We start from the raw sequence: 20275 nt of genomic DNA, 5'->3' as shown, positions 1-20275 counted from the left end.
ATGTGGTATATCAATACAATGGAGTATGACTCGGCAATCAAAATGAATGAAATCTTGCCATTTGCAACTATGTGGATGGAACGGGAGGGTATCATGCTAAGTGAAATGAGTCAGTCAGAGAAAGACAAAATCATATGACTTTACTCATATAAGGTCTTTAAGAGACAAAACAGATGAACATAAGGGAAGGAAAACAAAAATCATATAAAAACAGGTAGGGGGACAAAACAGAAGAGACTCAAATACGGAGAACAAATTGAAGGTTGCTGGAGAGGTTGTGGGAGGAGGAATGGGCTAAATGGGTAAGGGGCACTAAGGAATCAACTCCTGAAATCATTGTTGCACTATTTGCTAACTAATTTGGATATAAATTTTAAAAAATAAAAAAACAAACATGTTAATGAAAGAAAAAAAAAGGAGAAGAAAATTACCTCCAGATGATCATGTCCCCTATGAAAGCCGACATCTGATAGCATATTGAACAGAAAAATACGAAAACCATTCCTTCTACATCAAGATCAGACAATGATGATCACCCCCAACATAAGTATTCAACATGATAACGTGAAGAATAAACATGCTGCCTCAAACCATATCAACGTGTCACATTGCTGATTTGGATGAAAGTCACGTGAGAAACAGCCAGTCCAAGGACACTCAGACCATCCTTTGTCCCTTGACAGCACGAAATAAATCTCCCCTGGGAAAACTCCCTTACCTGTTCCAGGAGGGAAGAACTATCCTTAGCACCAGAATAAGGAACACAGGGACAAGAAGGCTGTGAAAACAAACCTAGTTACTTGTTGACTAATTAAATACCCCCAAACCCACACCTTTGCCTTAACTCTTGCCAAATCGAATGTTTTGTTGTCTGAAAGTCACAAGTGCCACCTGCTTTGTACATTCTCTGGGCGTCATATCATTAGGAAGGCCATGCACTTGCAAAATGAAATTTATCCTCCCCTTGAGATCAGTCTTATGGCAATTGAATCCTTACACCAGGTGAAACCCCAGAAGAAGGGAAAAGCATTCTTCTCCTACAACTGAAAGAATTACTCAAACTTTGGCAATAAAAAGAAATAAAAGACATTTAAAACAGTGAGAAGGAAGAAAAATTGCCTGTTTGCAGATGACATGATCTTAAACATAACAAAAGCCTAGAGATACCACAAAAAATATTAGAACCAGTTTTTAAAAACGAGGACAAGTGCAGGATACATAATGAACAAAAATAAATAAATAAAAAATAAACCACCCGTGATTCTACACACCAGCGTGGAAATATATGCAAAACAAATAACAAAATTGTAGAAATGAAAATTTCACAGAAAAAAGTATTTGGGATTAATATCAAAAAGGATGTAAAATAATTGTAGAGCGAAAATGACCAATGTTGATGAAAGACATGTAAAACTGCACACGTGCCTGCAAATATACCTGTGCTCACCAATTAAAATTATTCATAATTTCACAGCACCATCCACACAAACTAATGTAGAAATGCGTCCCCAACCCTGTCGTTCACTTTTACAGAATCAAATCTAAGTCTGAATCTTGATATATATGTCAGAGGACATGCAAATAGTGCCCTCTCTGTAGCCCTCTGTAGTGCCCTCTGCAGCCTGCAGCTGGGAGAGGAGCCCCAGCCCCAGGAGTCCCAGGTGTTCCCAATCTGTGATCAGCACAGAACACAGACACCTCACCATGGAGTTTGTACTTGGCTGGATTTTCCTCGTTGCTCTTTTGAAAGGTAAGTCATGGTGAATTAGAGACACTGAGTATGTGAGTGGGCATGAGTGAGAACCAGTGAATGTGTGACAGTTTCCTGACCAAGATGTCTGGTGTCTGCAGGTGTCCAGTGTGACGTGCAGTTGGTGGAGTCTGGACGAGACCTGGTGCAGCCTGTGGGGTCCCTGAGACTCACCTGTGTGGCCTCTGGATTCACCTTCAGTAGCTATCCAATGAGCTGGGTTCGCCAGGCTCCACGAAAGGGGCTGCAGTGGGTCTGACGGATTGATACTGATGGAAGTGGCACATATTTTGCAGATTCCATGAAGGGCCGATTCACCATCTCCAGAGACAATGCCAAGGACACGCTATATCTGCAGATGAACAACCTCAAGACCGAGGACACGGCCACATATTACTGTGCAAGAGACAAAGAGAGGGGACCCCAATGGAAGCCCAGACACAACCCTCCCTGCAGGAGGGGATCAGCCAAGCCAGGGGGGCACACACAATGCACAATTCTAGTTTGTGTTTCCAGAGGCAGGTGCAGATGGAGGTTATAGGCAGGTTTACTGTCAGGGTCAGGGGCTTCCTCTCCACATAGCAGTTTCCCCAGGGAGGCTCTCTGGACACAGGACTCTGTGCTTACCAATTAACTGTCTAAATTAGATACTTGTTGTCATAGGAAAACTACACTAACGTGCACAAAAGACACAGTTCTTTGCATTGCTTACTCCTGTCCCTCAATATGAGTGAATTGCAGATATCCTGAAGCACAACAGCTGAACATTTACAGGAGTCCCAGATGCATTCCCAGTGCAGCCAGGACCACAGGATCCCACAGCTCCTCCTTATCCTCACCCAGCCATTGTCCCAATAAAACAACATGACACTTCCCACCTGGCTGTTGCTACGCAGGACTTTAAATGAGCTACAGCTTTATTCAATTCCTCTAAAGAAGAGATAATTCATCTCCATTTATTAGGATTCTCCCGAGGCACAGGGCCCAAAGCACATTGGTTTACATGATTGAATACATTGATAAACCCCACCTACCACTCTCACATGCTGGAGACCCAGGAAAACCAGAGGTGTAATTCTCATCTAATTCTGAACTACTCTCTAGTCTCACAACGTGGAAAGCTGATGATGTAACTCTCAGAACAAGGGCCAGAGGAGACCACTGTTCCAGTTCAAACAAGCACATAGGAAGTAAAAATGAGGGAATTCTTCCTCCCTCTGCATCAGATTTTCTTCAGAACCTTAACAGAGTGGGTGATGCCGAGGCAGACAGAAACCATGGATAGAAATGCCAGTGTCTTCTGGAATAGTTAACAGACATCCACAGAAACAGTGGGGAAACTGGGCACCCATGACGCAGTCAAGATGACACATAAAGGTAATCAAGACAAGTCAACCTTCTGTAAACACAGAGCTGAAAGACTGAAGGTTTAGAAGTCCATGCCATCACTGGGGTGGAGTCTGGTGGGCTTGCAGTGCTCCAGGGGAGAAGCAGCCCCGTGGCCCACAGGGAGTGCTACAGTTTGAGGATCGCTGAGTCACATCGGGTGAGACAGTTACCTTCTTGGAGTGCATTTTCATGGGGCAGGAGAGCTGACAGGCACCGTTGCACTGCCCTGGTCATTAGCATAGGAGCCTCTGCTGAGAGCAGCTAAATGGACGCTGCTTCTTGTTCTTCACCATGAACTACAAGCCCTAGTGTTCATGCAACTGCCCTTCTGGGATAACCAGCTCCAACCACAGCATAGCGAGATGCTCTCCCAGAGGATCAGTGAGATCACTGTCATACTGAGTTCATACAATCTGGTGTATTCAAACCCAGCTAGAGCTCCTGAGATAAAACACAAGAGCCCTGAGATGCCAGGTGGGCCAATGGTTTCGACACAGGATGAAGGCAGGGTTGTGGGGTGTCCTTGGCGTACCCTGATGACTTCCATAGGCAAGATGGAACCCCATGCACTGAAGAGGGCTGCTGCTATCATGGGAACTGCACTGACCGCACTAGGCGCTGCCAAGAAATCTTTGCAAAATTCTGGAAAGGTGAAGATGTCTGCTATACCATAAATCAAAAAAGCAGCCGATATGGACACTGCAGAAGACCCTGGGGAATTCAACGCTGAACCCTGTTCCCACACAGACATGCCGTGTGGAAGGCTGCAGTGTAGGATTGTCACACATTTCCCTTAGCTGCAAGAGCATGTTGGATTCCATCTGTCTGAGATCTCAGGGTTCTGGTGTTTGCGGCTGAATTCACATAGTAGCACAGGAACAACCGAGATTGGTCATGTGAGAACTGGTACCCCCTATGCTTCTGGAAAGCTCTGTCAGGACACCTACTGCACTGGCAGTGTGGCTCAGCTGAATTATGACTGCATCCCGGAGATGCAGTCACAGAGGGTCATGCGACAATAACAGGGAATGCCATTGCCACATAAGCTGGGATCCTCCATGGTGCACTGGACGAGGTACTGGTGGGAGCACAGGCAGTGCACCCCTCCAAGAAGAATGTGGCCAGTGAGGCAAACTCATGAATCCCTGTTATATCTCAGAGTGGTTTTTGGTCCCATTTAAGCCATAATAGCTGCATTCCTTGTGGTGTCACCACAAATGTCAAGTTATCAACCCCAAGAAAGTTAAGGGACTGATTGTTGCTGACGACAGTCCATAATTAGCCTCCTGACTGCTGAACAACTATAGACAATCCAACTGGCACATGTGTGAAAATACAGTAATGAGGCTGCAGAGCTGACATCCACATTTCGGGGGTCTGCAGGAGACACAGGGGTCCACAGGCACATCACGGCTCTGACACACATCTCTCATGGCTCACTGATCAGAACGCTGAATTAAAACTTAAAAACTGCATGCTTGTGGCCTCTACGTACATATCTAAGCATCCAAGAGCCCAAAATGAGCCTGAGATTATGTGCAGAGGACCTGAGTCAGCTTCTGGGCCTTGAACTGAGGTATATGCTCCCAGAATTAAGAGACGTTCACACAAGATCTTTCCGGGACAAATTCATGAGTTGTCTCCAAACTGTGTGGTTGCACACTGAACATTTTCTCATTCTCCAGGTAATCTGTCTTCCCCCAGTCCCAATGTGGGTTCAGGATAATGGAGAGCTACCACCCACCCACACTGCCTGTTCCACACTGGGGTGTCTGTGGGCTGTGAGGGAAGGGGACTGGCATTAGGTTCCACCTAGCACAAGCTGTGCCTCCCTGGAGAGCAAATTTCAAATGTGGGAGACTGAGACCATGAGGTTTAAAGGAGCACCAAATGAATAAGAAAGGTAGGCACAAGTGCCTATGGATGACCTGGTACCCAGTTGGAGCCCGATAAATGTGAATCCCTGCTCTCTTTCTCTTGCCTACTTTTCAGTGAGTTTAACCTTAGATAAGGATCTGCCTAGGTTTCCCACTTTGGTTTTCTGAGAGCCTTCTCACATAACCACACAGAGGTGAGCCTGTGAAAAGTTAGGGACTTCAGCCCCATCCATTCTCAAGTTATCAGGTACTTGCTACCCTGTTTTCTATGTCCTGATCACTGAGACTGTGGAAAGGAGGCCTGCCCTTCCCAAGGTCCTTGTGTACCCTTGCTTCTGGGCCCTGTGAGTCATACATCCTGTGCCTCCATTTCCTTTGTTAGGGGTGCACGGAAACGCCACCTTGAGTCAGAGGGCCCCAGGCATCTCATGTATCCAAAGCCAGAGCTCAGATACCTAGGGAGCCACCTGTCCACCCCCTAAGCAATGGCTCTTGCCTATTCTTTCAGCAGGATACAGTCTACATGTTCTTAATTTTGTACAACAGCTGGGGTACCCAACGAATTTGTACCCAGGAATGGGATTGGGGCCTAGGTGGTGCCCTCCAACAATGTGTTAGCACTGAGAATGGCTCACTCGTTCCTCACTCCCACATCTCAGCTGCTCTGGGAAGGAGCTGGAGCTTGCCGGTGGTGTGTAGCTTTGCTTTGGGCTGATGCCAGGTGTTGCCAGAAACCCCCACCCTAGGTTACCAGTGCCATAAAAGGTCAGACTCCCTGCAGAGACCAACAATCAGGCACCATCCTGGGATTCCACAGGTGTGTATTTCCTACTCATCTCCAAGTGAGATATTGCTGGACACCAAAAACCATATCCCTAGATTAGTGTCGGGGAAGACGCCAGCTGCTGGGTCCACTGTGTTGCAACCAGTACCCTGGTGTTGTGCTTGCTTAGCCATGCCTACCTAGTGACAGAGGCAACTCTACCAGGAGCATCATGTCTCCCTGGGTGGAGGACATGACCAAGGCAACCTCCCCCAACTGGCTGTATTCCTCACTGCTGCTGACAATGGCTCCCTATTTGACAGGTGTTGGGGGGACGCCTCAGTGTGGCAGGCCTCAGCACACGTGTCTGGGAAGAGCTAACTTCTATCCCAGGTCCTCCCTGTTAAGACCACTACACCAACATATCCACGGACCAGTGTGAAAGAGAGAAATGGTGACAGGCACTACACCATCATGAAAATGCAAGGTTTCCTGGAATCATTTGTCCAAAGGGAGGGAGACAAGGACATTGATTGGCTCTAGTGGGTCTTCACAATTGGCTCCAAGCTGTTGCTTTAAGCGCTTGACATACTACAGGTGTCTGGATTGGTCCAAGTGCCCCAGATTCATAAATCACTAAAAGCTCAAGGTATCAACGGACTGTTTACTTAGAGACAACCTACGGAGCCTCCAGTCTTTTCACTGTATCAAAAGGCTATGACAATCACCCCAAGGCACATGGCAAGAGACACACACCAAGGAAAAAGGGGAAGGCTCTGAGGAAGAGGCTCCCTAGGGCCCCAGAGTCCACAGAGGTAGGAAGAAAGAAGCTCTGATTCTCCGGACTTGGATTTTTATGGCACGACAGCACAGGCCCACTGGGAGAGGTCAAGGCCAGGTGATGCAATCCAACTCTAAGGTAGAATGGGGACAATTCAATGGGTGTGGGATTTGGGTTTTGTTTTGTTTTGTTTCCCTTATGTCATGTGCCCATGAGCCCTTGTCCATTTCCACCTGGAAGAGAGGCACTTGACAACAGAATCTAAGGAGTTATTCTTGAAGGTCCACTCTGATCTTAAGCCTTGTGCCAATACAATTCATGGAAATACCAGCTTTAGTGTAGCAGGCATTAGCATGCATGCCATAGTCAGATGGGAAAAGGAGAATTTTCAAGAAGCCCAAGACTTCTTTGCTGCAAATGGTGATGGGATCACCACCTCCATAGATAGGAGCCCACAGGAGGGTCCCAGCAGGGCCCCATTCAAGGGGTGGAACTTCAACCCAGATATCTTGCTCTAGAGATGATGCCCACACTTCTCTTTATGCACATCTCTGAGAAGAGGGGTCCCTAGTGACTTAATCTCAGGACAGCCTGAACACAAGTCGGAAACTTTGATCAGACTCTTTGGGATCTTCAAGAGAATGCTGTTCCTACCCTTCGGGTGGGTGCCATCACTTCTCTGGACATGAAAGCCCTGGTAGTGGGGAGTTGGGATCCCAGTGGGTGGGGAGATGCCAAGGCCACTGCCTAGGGACCCAGAGGTTTGTGGAGTATGTCCTTCCTCCTGGGACAACTGCCTGTATACTTCTGTAATTACCGTGTAGGACACAGACACAGACAACACTTTATTTCTCTCATTGACCCTGAAGCCAAGGTACAGTGCTTCCCAGGAACCCCTCCAAATATAAGTGTGGTGCCCTTTAGCTTACTAGGTATAAAGGGAGGGATAGTAGAAGGGTCTCAACATCCCTTTGATGTCACTATTGGAAGAATCTTTACTGAATCCCTTTTAGCAATGGTGGCCCCTTTGACCGTGCATTGTCTTGTTAATGATGTGGATGCCCTCACATGCCATCAAGGCCAGTGGGAACAAACCCAGTGCCTGGCTTTCCTGGGGGGAACTACATATCAGGAGTGTGTAGGACTGCAAATTGCACCCCCCTACATCCAATTAAGACGGTATATGCACATCAATATTGTGTGCAATAGAGGACTGACTAATTGCACCCCATAATTCAAGATTTGCTGAAGGAGGGGGGACATTAAACACACCATTTCTCCTTTCACTCTGCCCACTTGACGGGCATTAAAGCCCCTCCTAACAGGTGGTGGTGTACAGTTGACTACTGAAATGTAAATGCCCAGCTGTCCATAAGATGGCTCACATTCCCAAGACTGTCTAGGCAGTTGAGGGTATCTCAAGGGCCACAGGGGAGACTCTGTCATGACTGAGCTAGACAGTATGTCCCATTCAGCATCGATGACCAAGGAGTCCCAGCCACAGTCTGCTCTCAACCTGTACATCTCCACCCTGCTGCCTTGGGAATTCCTAACAGTCCAAACAGTGCCAAGATGTTAGCCTGACCAGCTCATGTAGAGCCTGTCATGAGTTCCCACTGGTCTGGGCAATTGAGGGTCACTGTCACTGGTCAATTATCATGCATTCCTGAAAGTTTGTGAGACATGGGAGGCCTGCAGTCCTTCAGCAGCTATAAGGTGGATTTTGTCACCTGACTGGGCTACTGCAGATTTTTGGTCTACTCTCATATGACTTGTGCTGTTAGGCAGCCTTACCTGGAAGTGGCTGAGCTATGTCACTTGATGCACAGGTAGTCTGAGTGCCAATGAAACATTTTGGGATCTGGACACTGTTTGTGACATGGGGGTTATGCTGGAGCACCTAGTGACCATCTGGCACCAGATTACCTTGCTATATCACCAAGAGAGAGAACCCAGCAACATGACTGTCTTCATACAAAGGGAAGTATTCTCTCCCAATACTTCACCTGAGCAAAGGACCATCCTGAAGCTTCCATCAAAGTTGTGGTCCCAATCAATGCAGTGGAAGGAAAGGCAGAGTGACATTGTCGTTCTGGTTGTGGATACCACACCCTTCCATTTGTCCATCCACATGGTGCATTCACCTGCTTGCATTGGCAGGAAATAACACTACTTTGGGGGCTTACTTGCTATCCTGATGTCAAAACAATTGACAATCAGACTGATTATTTACTGTAGACGGGATTTGGAAAACTGCTGTAAGGGTCTGTGTCTGACCTGCTGAGATAACTACACAGGTGAATGGGGCAGATGCAGTCTGAAGACAGACAGTCATAGAGGTTCAGAGGGAGAGCAGGAAATGTAGTCAGTCTTTTAATAGTGGGGGAAAGGGTAGGCTCCATTTTAAAAAGGTTTTTTTTTTTTCCTGACAGGAAAGAGCCAGGAAAATGAAACTAGGTGGAAATGCAGTTTTTTGATCCATGACCTACTATGTGATGCCATGTGTTTCCGGAGCCTGGGAATTGGCTCTGGGAATCCTTACCTATGGTCGTTGTGGGGATGGCCATCCAGGATCTTGACGATGGCATTTTCTGGAACTATTTTGTGCAGCTGGCATGAATCCAGAAGAATCTTTCCCTAATTCTGATGGCAGTGTAGTCGGTTAGCAGTTCGTCATAAGGTCCTTCTCAGTGAGCTGGCACTGGGTGCTCTCTGAAGACCTGATGAGCGTCCCATATTCTGTAGAAAGGGTTGCATGGATAGGCAGTGGCAGAGGCCATGTTCTTATTGTCTATGGATGATATAACCCAAGTGCACCTGTTACTTCTTGGACATGGCTATGCATGGCATCAACTTGGTCATATAAGTTATCATAAAGTTCACTCAATCAGGGAAGAAAGGGTTAAGGACTCCTTTCTAAAATACTGTTTCAAAGGGGGTCAGTCCCTGCCTGCTATTTGGAGCATTCCAAATCTCATTAAGGGCCAAGGACAATGATTCTGGATGTTCCAGGCCAGTTTCCAGGTGGATTTTTCCTGAAGGAATTTTGTGTCTAGTTTTTCATGTTCCATATCTGTTCCCCTAATCCACATATCCTCATCGTCTGCTTCTGTGATGATTAAGGATGATGTGGGGTATAAAATTCTAATTATCACCCCCAAGTCTTTGCAAGTACGTAGTTTGTCTACGTGCTGAAGTGAGTTCCTTGGTCTGGCTAAATCCATAATGGAATGGCAAATCCAGGAACCATTTCAGGCATTACATTCTTTTTTTTTTTTTTAATGTTTTTTATTTTTATTTTTGGGACAGACAGAGACAGAGTATGAACGGGGGAGGGGCAGAGAGAGAGGGAGACACAGAATTGGAAACAGGCTCCAGGCTCCGAGCCATCAGCCCAGAGCCTGACGCGGGGCTCGAACTCACAGACCGCGAGATCGTGACCTGGCTGAAGTCGGACGCTTAACCGACTGCGCCACCCAGGCGCCCCAGGGCATTACATTCTTTACCACAGTCGTGGCAATGGCATGTCCAGTCAGACAGCATCAGTCCATCCACCAAACAAGCAGCCATTTACCAATGAGGAAGCCAATTTGTCAAATCCAACTGGAGAGCCCCAGTGGGCAAGGAGGGGCTACCCGCCCATAGACTTCCTTCTAGCTCTACAAATATTTGCTTGCCCCTTTTCTAGTATGGTGTAGTCCCCCTTGCATGCTTTGTTCTCTGTGACTTTGCTTTTATATCAAATCAATCATTCTCAAGTGAATGTCATCATATTCATCTTTCATGTTTGCTTTGAAGGCATTTAGGTTCAAGTGTTCTTCTTAATCCTTCATCCATTTTGAGATTTTTTTTGTGTGTCGACGTATATGTATGAAGAAAGATTATGGCCAAATGTTATTATTTTGCATGTATATATCAATACTATTTTTTAATTTTTACTTTGTTTTTGAGGGAGAGAGACAGATCACGAGTAGGGAGGCACAGAGATAGAGGCAGAAACAGAATCCAGGCGCTGAGCTGTCAGCAGGAGCCTGATGTGAGGCTCTAACCCACAAACCGTGAGATCATGACGTGAGTGGAAGTGGGATGCTTAACCTACCAAGCCACACAGGTGCCCCTAGTCAACACCATGTTTAAGAGACACTATCCTCCCCCCACTGTGCATTGTTGGAAATCTCGTGGAGGATTTGCTGACTGCATCTGCAAACTTCTACTTCGGGGCTCCGTAATGAGCTCCACTGGTCTAAATATCTCATTTGATGCCAGAAGCACACTGTTGTGGTTAATGTACCTCTGCAATATATTTAGAAAGAGAGAAGTGTGATGTCTCCAGGTTCTCTCCACGTCATGATTGTTTTGTTGCTTCCATGTGTTGTGTGCTTTCATATGAATTGTATATTTTTCAGGTTCCTTAAAAAACTCATTGGCATTTTTATTGACATAAAAAGATAAACATAAAAATACCATAAAAAGATAAAGCAGACAGAAAATAGAGACTATCACAAATACAGAAAACAAATCAATTACATAAAAATTTGTATTTGGCAAAGTAAGTAAAATTTGAAACAAATAGGTAGCCTGGGGAAACAGGGAAGACTCAAACAAATGCAATCAGAATTGAAAGAGGAGACACAACTGAACTAAAGTCATGGAAAAAATCATTAAAGAAAAACTTAGGTATTTATAGGCCAACAATTAAATCACCAGGAACAAATTACACATTTTATGCCATAACGTAGGCCACCAAGACTGCTTCATGGAAAAATACAAAAGGAACAAAAGAAAAATTAATAAGATTTCTCTATCTAAAAACTCACCCTCCAAAAAATCTGCCTAGGAGTCCATGGCTTTATTAAAACTTCTACTAAGTGTTTAAAGAGGAATTAATGCCAATATTTCTCAAACTATTACAAACCACTGATAAAAAAACAGCACTCCCAAATGAAATTTGTGAGGACAGCATTGTTTTCACACCAAAACCAAAGAAAGACACCACAATAGGGAAACTACAGGTCACTATCGCAAATGAACATACATGCAAAATTCCTTCACAAAATCTGAGCATACTGAATTCAACAGAACATTGAGAGGATCATACAACATAATCCAGTGTGATTCACTCCACGGATGCAAGGATCCTTCAACATACACAGATGCATAAATGTGATGTCCTCCATTAACAGAGGGAATGACTGAATCAAAGCCATCATTGATTGATTCAAAAAAACATTAGACAAAATTCAACACATGTTCATCATTTAAAAAGAACCCAATTAAAAAGGGACCGAAGGAAATTACCTCCACATGATCATGGCCACTATGAAAAGCCCACACCTAACAGCATATTGAACGGTAAAATGCAGAAGGCTTTCCTGTCAAATCAGGAGCCAGGCAATGATGGTCACCCCTAACATAAGTGTTCCCCATGATAACGTGAAGAATACATATGCCACCTCAAACTATGTCATCTTGTCACACGGCTTATTTGGGTGAAAGTCACTTGAGAAAGAGTCCAAGTACACTCAGACTCTCCATTGTCCCTTGTCAGCAGGATATAAATCTCCCTCCCATGTACCAAGAGGGAAGAACCATCGTTAGAACCAGAATAAAGAATACAGGGACAAGAAGGCTATGCAAACAAACCTACTTACTTGGTGACCCCAAACTTAACTCTTGCCAAACCCAATGTTTTTTTTTGTCTGAAAGACACAAGTGCCACCTGCTTTGTCCTTTCTCTGGGTGTCATGTCATTAGGAAGGCCATGCACTTACAAAATGAAATTTATTCTCTCCTGTAGAAGGTCTTATGTCAATTGAATCACTGGCTAAATCCCAGAAGCAAAGAAGGGAAAAGCTTTCCTCTCCTACCACTGGAAGACATAACCAGAAAAAAATAGGGAATAAAAAAAATAAAAGACATTTAAATCAGTAAGGAGGAAGGAAAATTACTTGTTTGCAGGTGACATTGATCTTAAACATAACAAAACCCTAGAGATACCACAAAAAATATTAGAACCAGTTTTTTTTAATGAGAAAAAGAGCAGGATGCAAAATTAACAAAGAAAATAAATAAAAACAAACCACCTGTGATTCTACACACCAGCATGAAAATACATGCAAAATAAATAACAAAATTATACAAGTGAAAATGGCAGAATAAAGTATTTTGGGTTAAACTTCAAAAAGTATGTAAAATACTTGTAGCGTGAAAATGATCTATGTTGATGAAAGACCTGTAAAAATGCATACAGGACTGCAAATACACCTGTACTCACTGAATACAATTATTCATATTGTCAAAGCACCATCTACACAAACTAAACTACAAGTGCGTCCCTAACCCTGTTGTTCACTTTTAAAGAATCAAATCTAAGACTGGAGCTTGATATATATGTCAGAGCACATGCAAATGGGGTCCTCTCTATGGTGATAAAACCAGCCCATCCCAGACTCTGAAGCTGGGAGAGGAGCCCCAGCCCCCAGAGTCCCAGGTGTTCCCATTCTCTGATGAGGACAGAACAGACACCTCACCATGGAGTTTGTGCTGGGCTGGGTGTTCCTGGTTGCCCTTTTAAAAGGTAATTTCATGGTGAATGGGAGACACTGAGTATGTGAGTGGATATGAGTGAGACCAGTGGATGTGTGACAGTTTCCTGACCAAGATGTCTGGTGTCTGCAGGTGTCCAGTGTGATGTGCAGCTGGTGGAGTCTGGGGGAGACCTGGTGAAGCCTGGGAGGTCGCTGAGACTCACCTGTGTGGCCTCTGGATTCACCTTCAGTAGATATGGAATGAGCTCGGTTCGTCAGGTTCCAGGAATGGGGTGTAGTGGCTCACATATATTTATGATGATGGAAGTAGCACGTACTACGCAGACTCAGTAAAGGGCCGACTCCCCATCTCCAGAGACAACTCCAAGAACACGCTCTATCTGCAAATGAACAACCTGAAGGCCGAGGACAAGGCCACATATTACTGTGCAAGAGACAGGGTGAGGGGACCTCGCTGGGAGCCCGGACACAAACCTCCCTGCAGGAGGCGATCAGCACCACCGGGGGGCGCACACTATGCACAATTCTGCTTTGTGTTGCCAGGAGCAGGTGAAGATGGAGGTTACAGGCAGGTTTCCACTCAGGGTCTGGGGCTTCCTCTCCACACAGCAATTTCTCCAGGGAGCCTCTCTGGACACAGGATTCTGTGTTTACCTATTACCTGTGTGAATTAGATCATTGTTTTCCTAGGAAAACTACCCTAACATGCACAAAGACACAGTTGTTTGCATTGCTTTCTCCTGTCCCTCAACATGAGTGAATTACAGATTTCCTGAGGCACAATAGCTGAACATTTACATGAGTCCCAGATGCACTCCCAGTGCAGCCAGGACCACAAGCTCCCACAGCTCCCCATTATCTTCACCCAGCCCGTGTCCCAATCAAACAACGAGACACTTCCTTCATGGCACTTTGCTACTCAGGACTTTAAATGAGCTACAACTTTATTCAATTCCTCTAAACAAGAGATAAATATTCTGCATGTATTAGTCAGGATTCCCTCAAGCAACAGAAACCAAAGCACATTGATTTCCATGACAAAATATGTTGAGAAGTCCCATGATCTACTGTCACAAGTTGGGAAGCCAGGAAAACCAGTGGTATAAGTCTCGCCTGATTCTGAACTAGTGTCTAGTCTCAGAACCTGCAGAGCCTATGATGTAACTCTAAGAACAAGGGCAGGAGGAGACCAATGTTCCAGTTCAAACAAGCACATGGGAAGTAAAAATGAGGGAATTCTTCCTCCCTCTGCGTCGGATTCTACTCAGAACTGTGATGGAATGGATGATGCCCAGGCAGAAAGAAACCATGGATGGAAATGCCAATCTCTTCTGGAAACTCATCACAGACATACACAGAAACAGTTGTGAATCTGGACACCCCCATAACGCAGTCAAGATGACACATAAAGGTAATCATGACAAGTCAACATGCTGTAAATGTCGAGTTCAAAAACTGAAGATTTAGAAGTCCATGCCATCACTGGGGTGGACCCTGGTGGGCATAGGAGTGCTCCTGTGGGGAAGGACCCCAGAGGCCCATAGGGACTGCTGCGGTTTGAGGATCCCCTGGGTCATATCGGGTGGGACAGTTACCTTCTTGGAGTGCATTTGGGAGACAGGGCATTGCCTCTCATGGGGCAGGAGAGCTGACAGGCACCATTGCACTGCCCTGGTCATTAGCATAGGAGCCTCTGCCGAGAGCAGCTAACTGAACGCTCCCTTCTTGTTCTTCCTCACCATGAACTCCAAGATCCTAGTGTTCATGCAACTGCCCTTCTGGGATAACCAGCTCCAACCACATCACAGCAACACACTGTCCCGAAGGATCAGTGGGGTCCCTGTCACATTGAGTTCAACAATTTGGTGTATTCAAACCCAGCTAGAGCTCCTGAGATAAAACATAAGAGCCCTAAGCTGCCAGGTGTGCCAATGAATTGGACAAAGGCAGGGTGAAGGCCGGGTTCTGAAGGAAGCCTGGGACCCATGAGTACAGATTGTTCTCTCTATGTGAGGGCTTCCTGAACAGGGGTGGCTGGAAACTCCAACTGCAGGGACTAGAGAAGGAGCTGATGCCAATATTTCCTCCCACCAATTATCATGGACAGAATTCAGTGAGCAGCACAACACCCCCCAGTAGATACTGAGCCACGGACACCAAGACATACCCACCTTTCCTTCCTCAGGTGCTTCCTTACTAGGGAAAGAGTGCCTACAACCCAGACGACCATTGCACCCCTCCCTCCAAAGACCACCATATACCACCACAGGCACCAAGTCTACTGACCATAGAGTGAGGCATTGCTTCACCTCTAGGGGAAATAGGAATTAGCCTCTTTTAATAAGGAGACCAAACTCACCTAGTTAAACTCACAACACTATGGACAAACTTGAAAAACTCTCCCCTGGAGGCAAGGAGAACTCTGCAGAGGACTGACATGAGGGACAGAGCAGCCAATACAAGACAGCACAGTGCACACAGCACATGCAAGAAATGCTTCCAGAATGTCAGGTTGTTAACAGTATGTAAACATTTCTCAAAAAAGACACTACTCTAGAAGCAGAAAACATAACAGGATTTTCCTAAAACACTTAAGAAAGAGGAGACATGGGCATACAGAGTGATAGAGGAATTCATGCCAAAAGAAAAAACCATAAAAGGACATTGCCAGGGATATAATTAAAACACATATAAATAATAAGACTCAAACAGAATTTAATACCTATCATAAGGAAACAGAACTTTTAAAAACTATCATAAGGATACTAGTTGTGCTTGAGAAAGCCTAGAAGACATGAGGATACCCTGAGTACAGATGGAAAAGACCTAAAACCAAGTCAGGCTGAAACTTTTAAAATGCTGTAACCAAGATGTGAACCTGATTGGATATAATGAACTCATGGCAGAAAGAAGCAGACGAATGAGTAAGTGCCATGGAAGATAAAATTTTGTGAGAAATGAAGCAGGAAAGAAGAGGAAAATTAAAATATTGCATCACAAACGTATACTTAGGGAATCAGCAACTCCATAAAGTGTAATAAAATTCTTTTCAAAGGAGTCCCAGAAGAAGAAGACGGAGAAAAAAGGGGAGAAGCTTTGTCTGAGCGCATTGGAGTGGAAAATTTCCACTAAATGGTGAAGGAAACAGACGTCCACATCTATGAGCCACAGAGAACTCCCATTAAAATTAAAAAAAAAAAAGCAGGCCAACTCTGAGACATAACATAGTAAAATTCACAAAATACACAGATTAAAAAAACCCTATAAGCATGAAGACAGAAGAGTTTGCTAACGAATACGGGAAGATAAAAAAAGATTATGGCAGAAGTGTCCACAGAAACCTGCAGGAAAGAAGGGAGTGGCATAATATCCTCAAATGTTCAATTGAAAATCAGGCAGTCAATGGGGGAGGAGACAAGATGTCGGAACAACGTGGAAGATTTTTGTGTGTCTCGCGTCCATGGAATACAGCCAGACCAACACTAAACCATCCTACACACCTAGAAAACTGATTGAGGATTAACACAACAATCTGCACAACCTGAACCACAGAATTCAACAGTACTTGGCGTGGAGAGGGGACCTTGGGGAGCACGAAGCTGCAGGAAGGGAGGTGCTTTTGCAGGCAGAGAGAGGACGGAGACTGGGGAGTGGGGGAGAATAAAGGAAAAGCACCCCTCCACAAAAGCAGCTGGAGAGAAAGTGGAAAATTGGAAACAGCCACAGGGACTAAACTAAAAAGGGAGAAAGGAGAAAGGAGATTATGTAAATACCACTAAGACTGTAAACAAGGGGAGTGCAAAGGCTGCAACTCCACAGCTCGATATCTGGAGGTGCTCTGGTGGGAAGGGAGAATCCCAGGAACAGAGTGGGGTCCGGGATGTTCTCAGGCCACACAGGGAGAGGCAGTTGCACTGCTGGAAGGACATTTGGAGGAGACTGCCAAAGCCATCTGGTCCCAGCAGACCCCCGAAAACAGCCACATTCGCTGGTGCTGGAACAAGGTCGTTTAGGGTGAAGCCTGGTGCCAGACGTGTGTTGTGATTGTCCATAATCCACGAAACGCTGCTGCTACACTCTCTCGTGAACTCTTTCTGGGGCGGGCTGGCACCTGGCCAAAGTCTCGGGGCACCGACAACAACAGGATCCAGCAAGCATTCCTAGGTGCTGCTGATATTCGGCCATTGCTCATTGGGCCATTGCTTGGTGAGACCCTCCCACAGAGGGGCAGAAAGGGTCAAAGCTGCGGTCCTTTGGATGTAAGGGACCGGGGAAAACAGCTGCGTCTGTGACAAAACTTGGGAGAGAGGTGCGGCCTCGGGCCTGGTCACGGAGAGTGAAGGAGCAGGGAGTGGACAAGGGCTGAAGACAGAGGATGGGTGCGCAATTGTTGATCCAGGAGAACAGACTGGGTAGCTGGGTGGTGCCATTTTCACCTCTCCCGCGCATGTGCATTCGCACCTAGAAGCACCACAACAATCCACCCCAGGAGCCTAAAATCGCCATCTAGTGGAGAGCGGAGCCATTACACTGAGGCCCACCCAACTGGGCCAACAGGGCTCTTCAGGAACACAAGTCTCACTGCCGCTTACTTTATAGACTATAAAGAGCTACATAGACTGACATCTAGGGGATAACGAAGTAATTTCAGTCCTACTTCAATCTGTTAGCAGGTTCATCGAGTCAATTTTCTTTCTTTTTTTTCTTTTTCTTTTTCTCTTGTACACTTCTTTTCTTTATCTTCAAGGCAGAAACAGAAAAAATTATTTTTCTTATCAATTATTATTAAAAATATTTTTCTTTAATTTTTATTACTATATTTTTTACATTTCTGTACTTTTTTTTTCAAATTCTATTTTACTTCCAACATTTTCTTTTACTCTACTTCAGTGTGTTCCCGTTATCAAACTTCCAGTTTCCTTTTTATTTTTTCTTTCTTTTTTTTCTCTTCGTTTCTGTAGTTTTTCTTGAATGCAGAATGAGAAAAACTTCATTTTACTTTCAATTTCTATTAACAATATTTTTCTTTAATTTTTTTACTATATTGATTGCTTTTATGTAAATTTTTTTCAAATTCTATTTTACTTCCATCATTTTATTTTAGTCTACGACGGTGTATTCACTTTTTGAATTTTCAAATAATTTCCTTTTTTTCCTTTTTGTATCTTTTCTCTCTTTTTTGTTTCCTCTCTTTTTTCTAGAATACAGAAAAAGAAAAAAATCACATTTATTTTAATTTTTATTAAAAATATTGTTCTTTATTTTTTCTACCATATTCTTTACTTTTCTGTATATTTTTTCAAACTCTATTTTACTCCCATCATCTCATTTTAGTCTACTTCAGTGTATTCATTTTTTCAAATTCTCAAATTATTTCCTTTTTTTTCTCCCCCTCCCATTTTTTTCTCTAATCTGTCAATCCACTTTCAACACCCAGAACAAAACACACCTAGGATCTAGCATATTCCGTTCAATTTCTGTGTGTGTGTGTTTAATTTTTAATTTTAATATTTCTGTAATTTTATCTTTTAATTTCAATTTTGCGACCTCATTATTTCCTTTTCTCTCTTCAAAATGACAAAACAAAGGAATTCACCCCAAAAGAAAGACCATGAAGAAACGACAGCCAGGGATTTAATCAACACAGATACAAGCAAGATTTCCGAACCCGAATTTAGAATCACAATAATAAGAATACTAGCTGCAGTCAAAAATAGATTAGAATCCCTTTCTGCAGAGATAAAAGAAGTAAAAAATAGCCAGAATGAAATTTAAAATGATATAACTGAGCTGCAATCACAGATGGATGCAGCGGTGGCACGGATGGATGAGGCAGAACAGAGAATCAGGGTTATAGAGGACAACCTTATAGAGAATAATGAAGCAGAAAAAAAGAGATTAAGGCAAAAGAGCAAGATTTAAGAATTACAGAAATCAGTGACTCATTAAAAAGGAAAAACATGAGAATCATAGGGGTCCCAGAAGTGGAAGAGAGAAATAGGGGTGGAAGGGTTATGTGAGCAAATCATAGCGGAAAACTTTCCTAACCTGGGCAAAGACACAGACATCAAAATCCAGGAAGCACGGAGGACTCCCATTAGACTCAACCAAAACCGACCATCAACAAGGCACATCATAGTCAAATTGACAAAGTACTCAGGCAAGGAGAGAATCATAAAACCAACAGGGAAAGTCCATAACTTACAAGGGAAGACAGATCAGGTTTAGCAGACCTATCCACAGAAACTTCGCAGGCCACAAAGGAGTGGCGGGATGTATTCAGTGTGCTAAATCGGAAAAATATGCAGCCAAAAATTCTGTATCCAGCAAGGCTGTCATTCAAAATAGAAGGCGAGATAAAAAGATTCCCATAAAACAAAAATTAAATGAGTTTGTGACCACTAAACCAGCCCTGCAAGAAATTTTAAGGGGGAATCTCTGAGGGGAGAAAACATGAAAATATATCTGTATAAATAAATAAATACCAAAATCAACAAAGGTTAGAAAGACCAAAGAACACCACCATAAACTCCAACTCTACAAGCATCATAATAGCAATAAACTCCTATCTTTCAGTACTCACTCTAAACATCAATGGACTCAATGCCCCAATCAAAAGACATAGGGTAACAGAATGGAGAAGAAAACAAGATCCATCTATATGCTTTTTACAAGAGACCCACTTTAGACCTAAAGATGCCTCCAGATTGAAAATAAGGGGATTGAGAACCATCTATCATGCTAATGTTCAACAAAAGAAAGCCGGAGTAGCCATATCGATATCAATCTAGACTTTAAAATAAAGACCACATCACGAGATGCAGAATGGCATTATATCATTCATAATCAAAGGGTCTATCCACCAAGAAGACCTAACAATTGTAAACATTTATGCGCCAATTGTGAGAGCACCCAAATATAGAAATCAATTAATCACAAACATAAAGAAACTCATCGATAAGAATATCATAATAGTAGGAGACTTCAACACCCCATTCACAACAATAAACAGATCACCTGATCAAAAAATCAACAAGAAAACAATGGCTTTGAATGACACACTGGACCAGAAGGACTTAACAAATACATTCAGAACATTTCATCCTAAAGCAACACAATATGCACTCTTCTCCAGTGCACATGGAAATTTCTACAGAATAGACCATA

At 44.0% G+C, this 20275-nt stretch overlaps 1 gene segment (V, D, J or C); it reads left to right on the top strand.

Annotated features, from left to right (window-relative positions):
- The first annotated feature begins 1643 nt into the window (after positions 1-1643).
- Positions 1644-20275, top strand: part of LOC131518026 (immunoglobulin heavy variable 3-74-like) — a 91985-nt gene continuing 73353 nt past the window's right edge. Inside the window, 1 exon segment of the V gene segment in view lies at positions 1644-1750. Coding sequence covers positions 1705-1750 — 46 coding nt within the window.

The sequence above is a fragment of the Neofelis nebulosa genome, chromosome 7, assembly GCF_028018385.1.
Source record: "Neofelis nebulosa isolate mNeoNeb1 chromosome 7, mNeoNeb1.pri, whole genome shotgun sequence".
NCBI classification, from domain to species: domain Eukaryota; kingdom Metazoa; phylum Chordata; class Mammalia; order Carnivora; family Felidae; genus Neofelis; species Neofelis nebulosa.
Note: the sequence above shows the minus strand (reverse complement) of the source record. Positions and strands in the feature narration are given on the sequence as shown.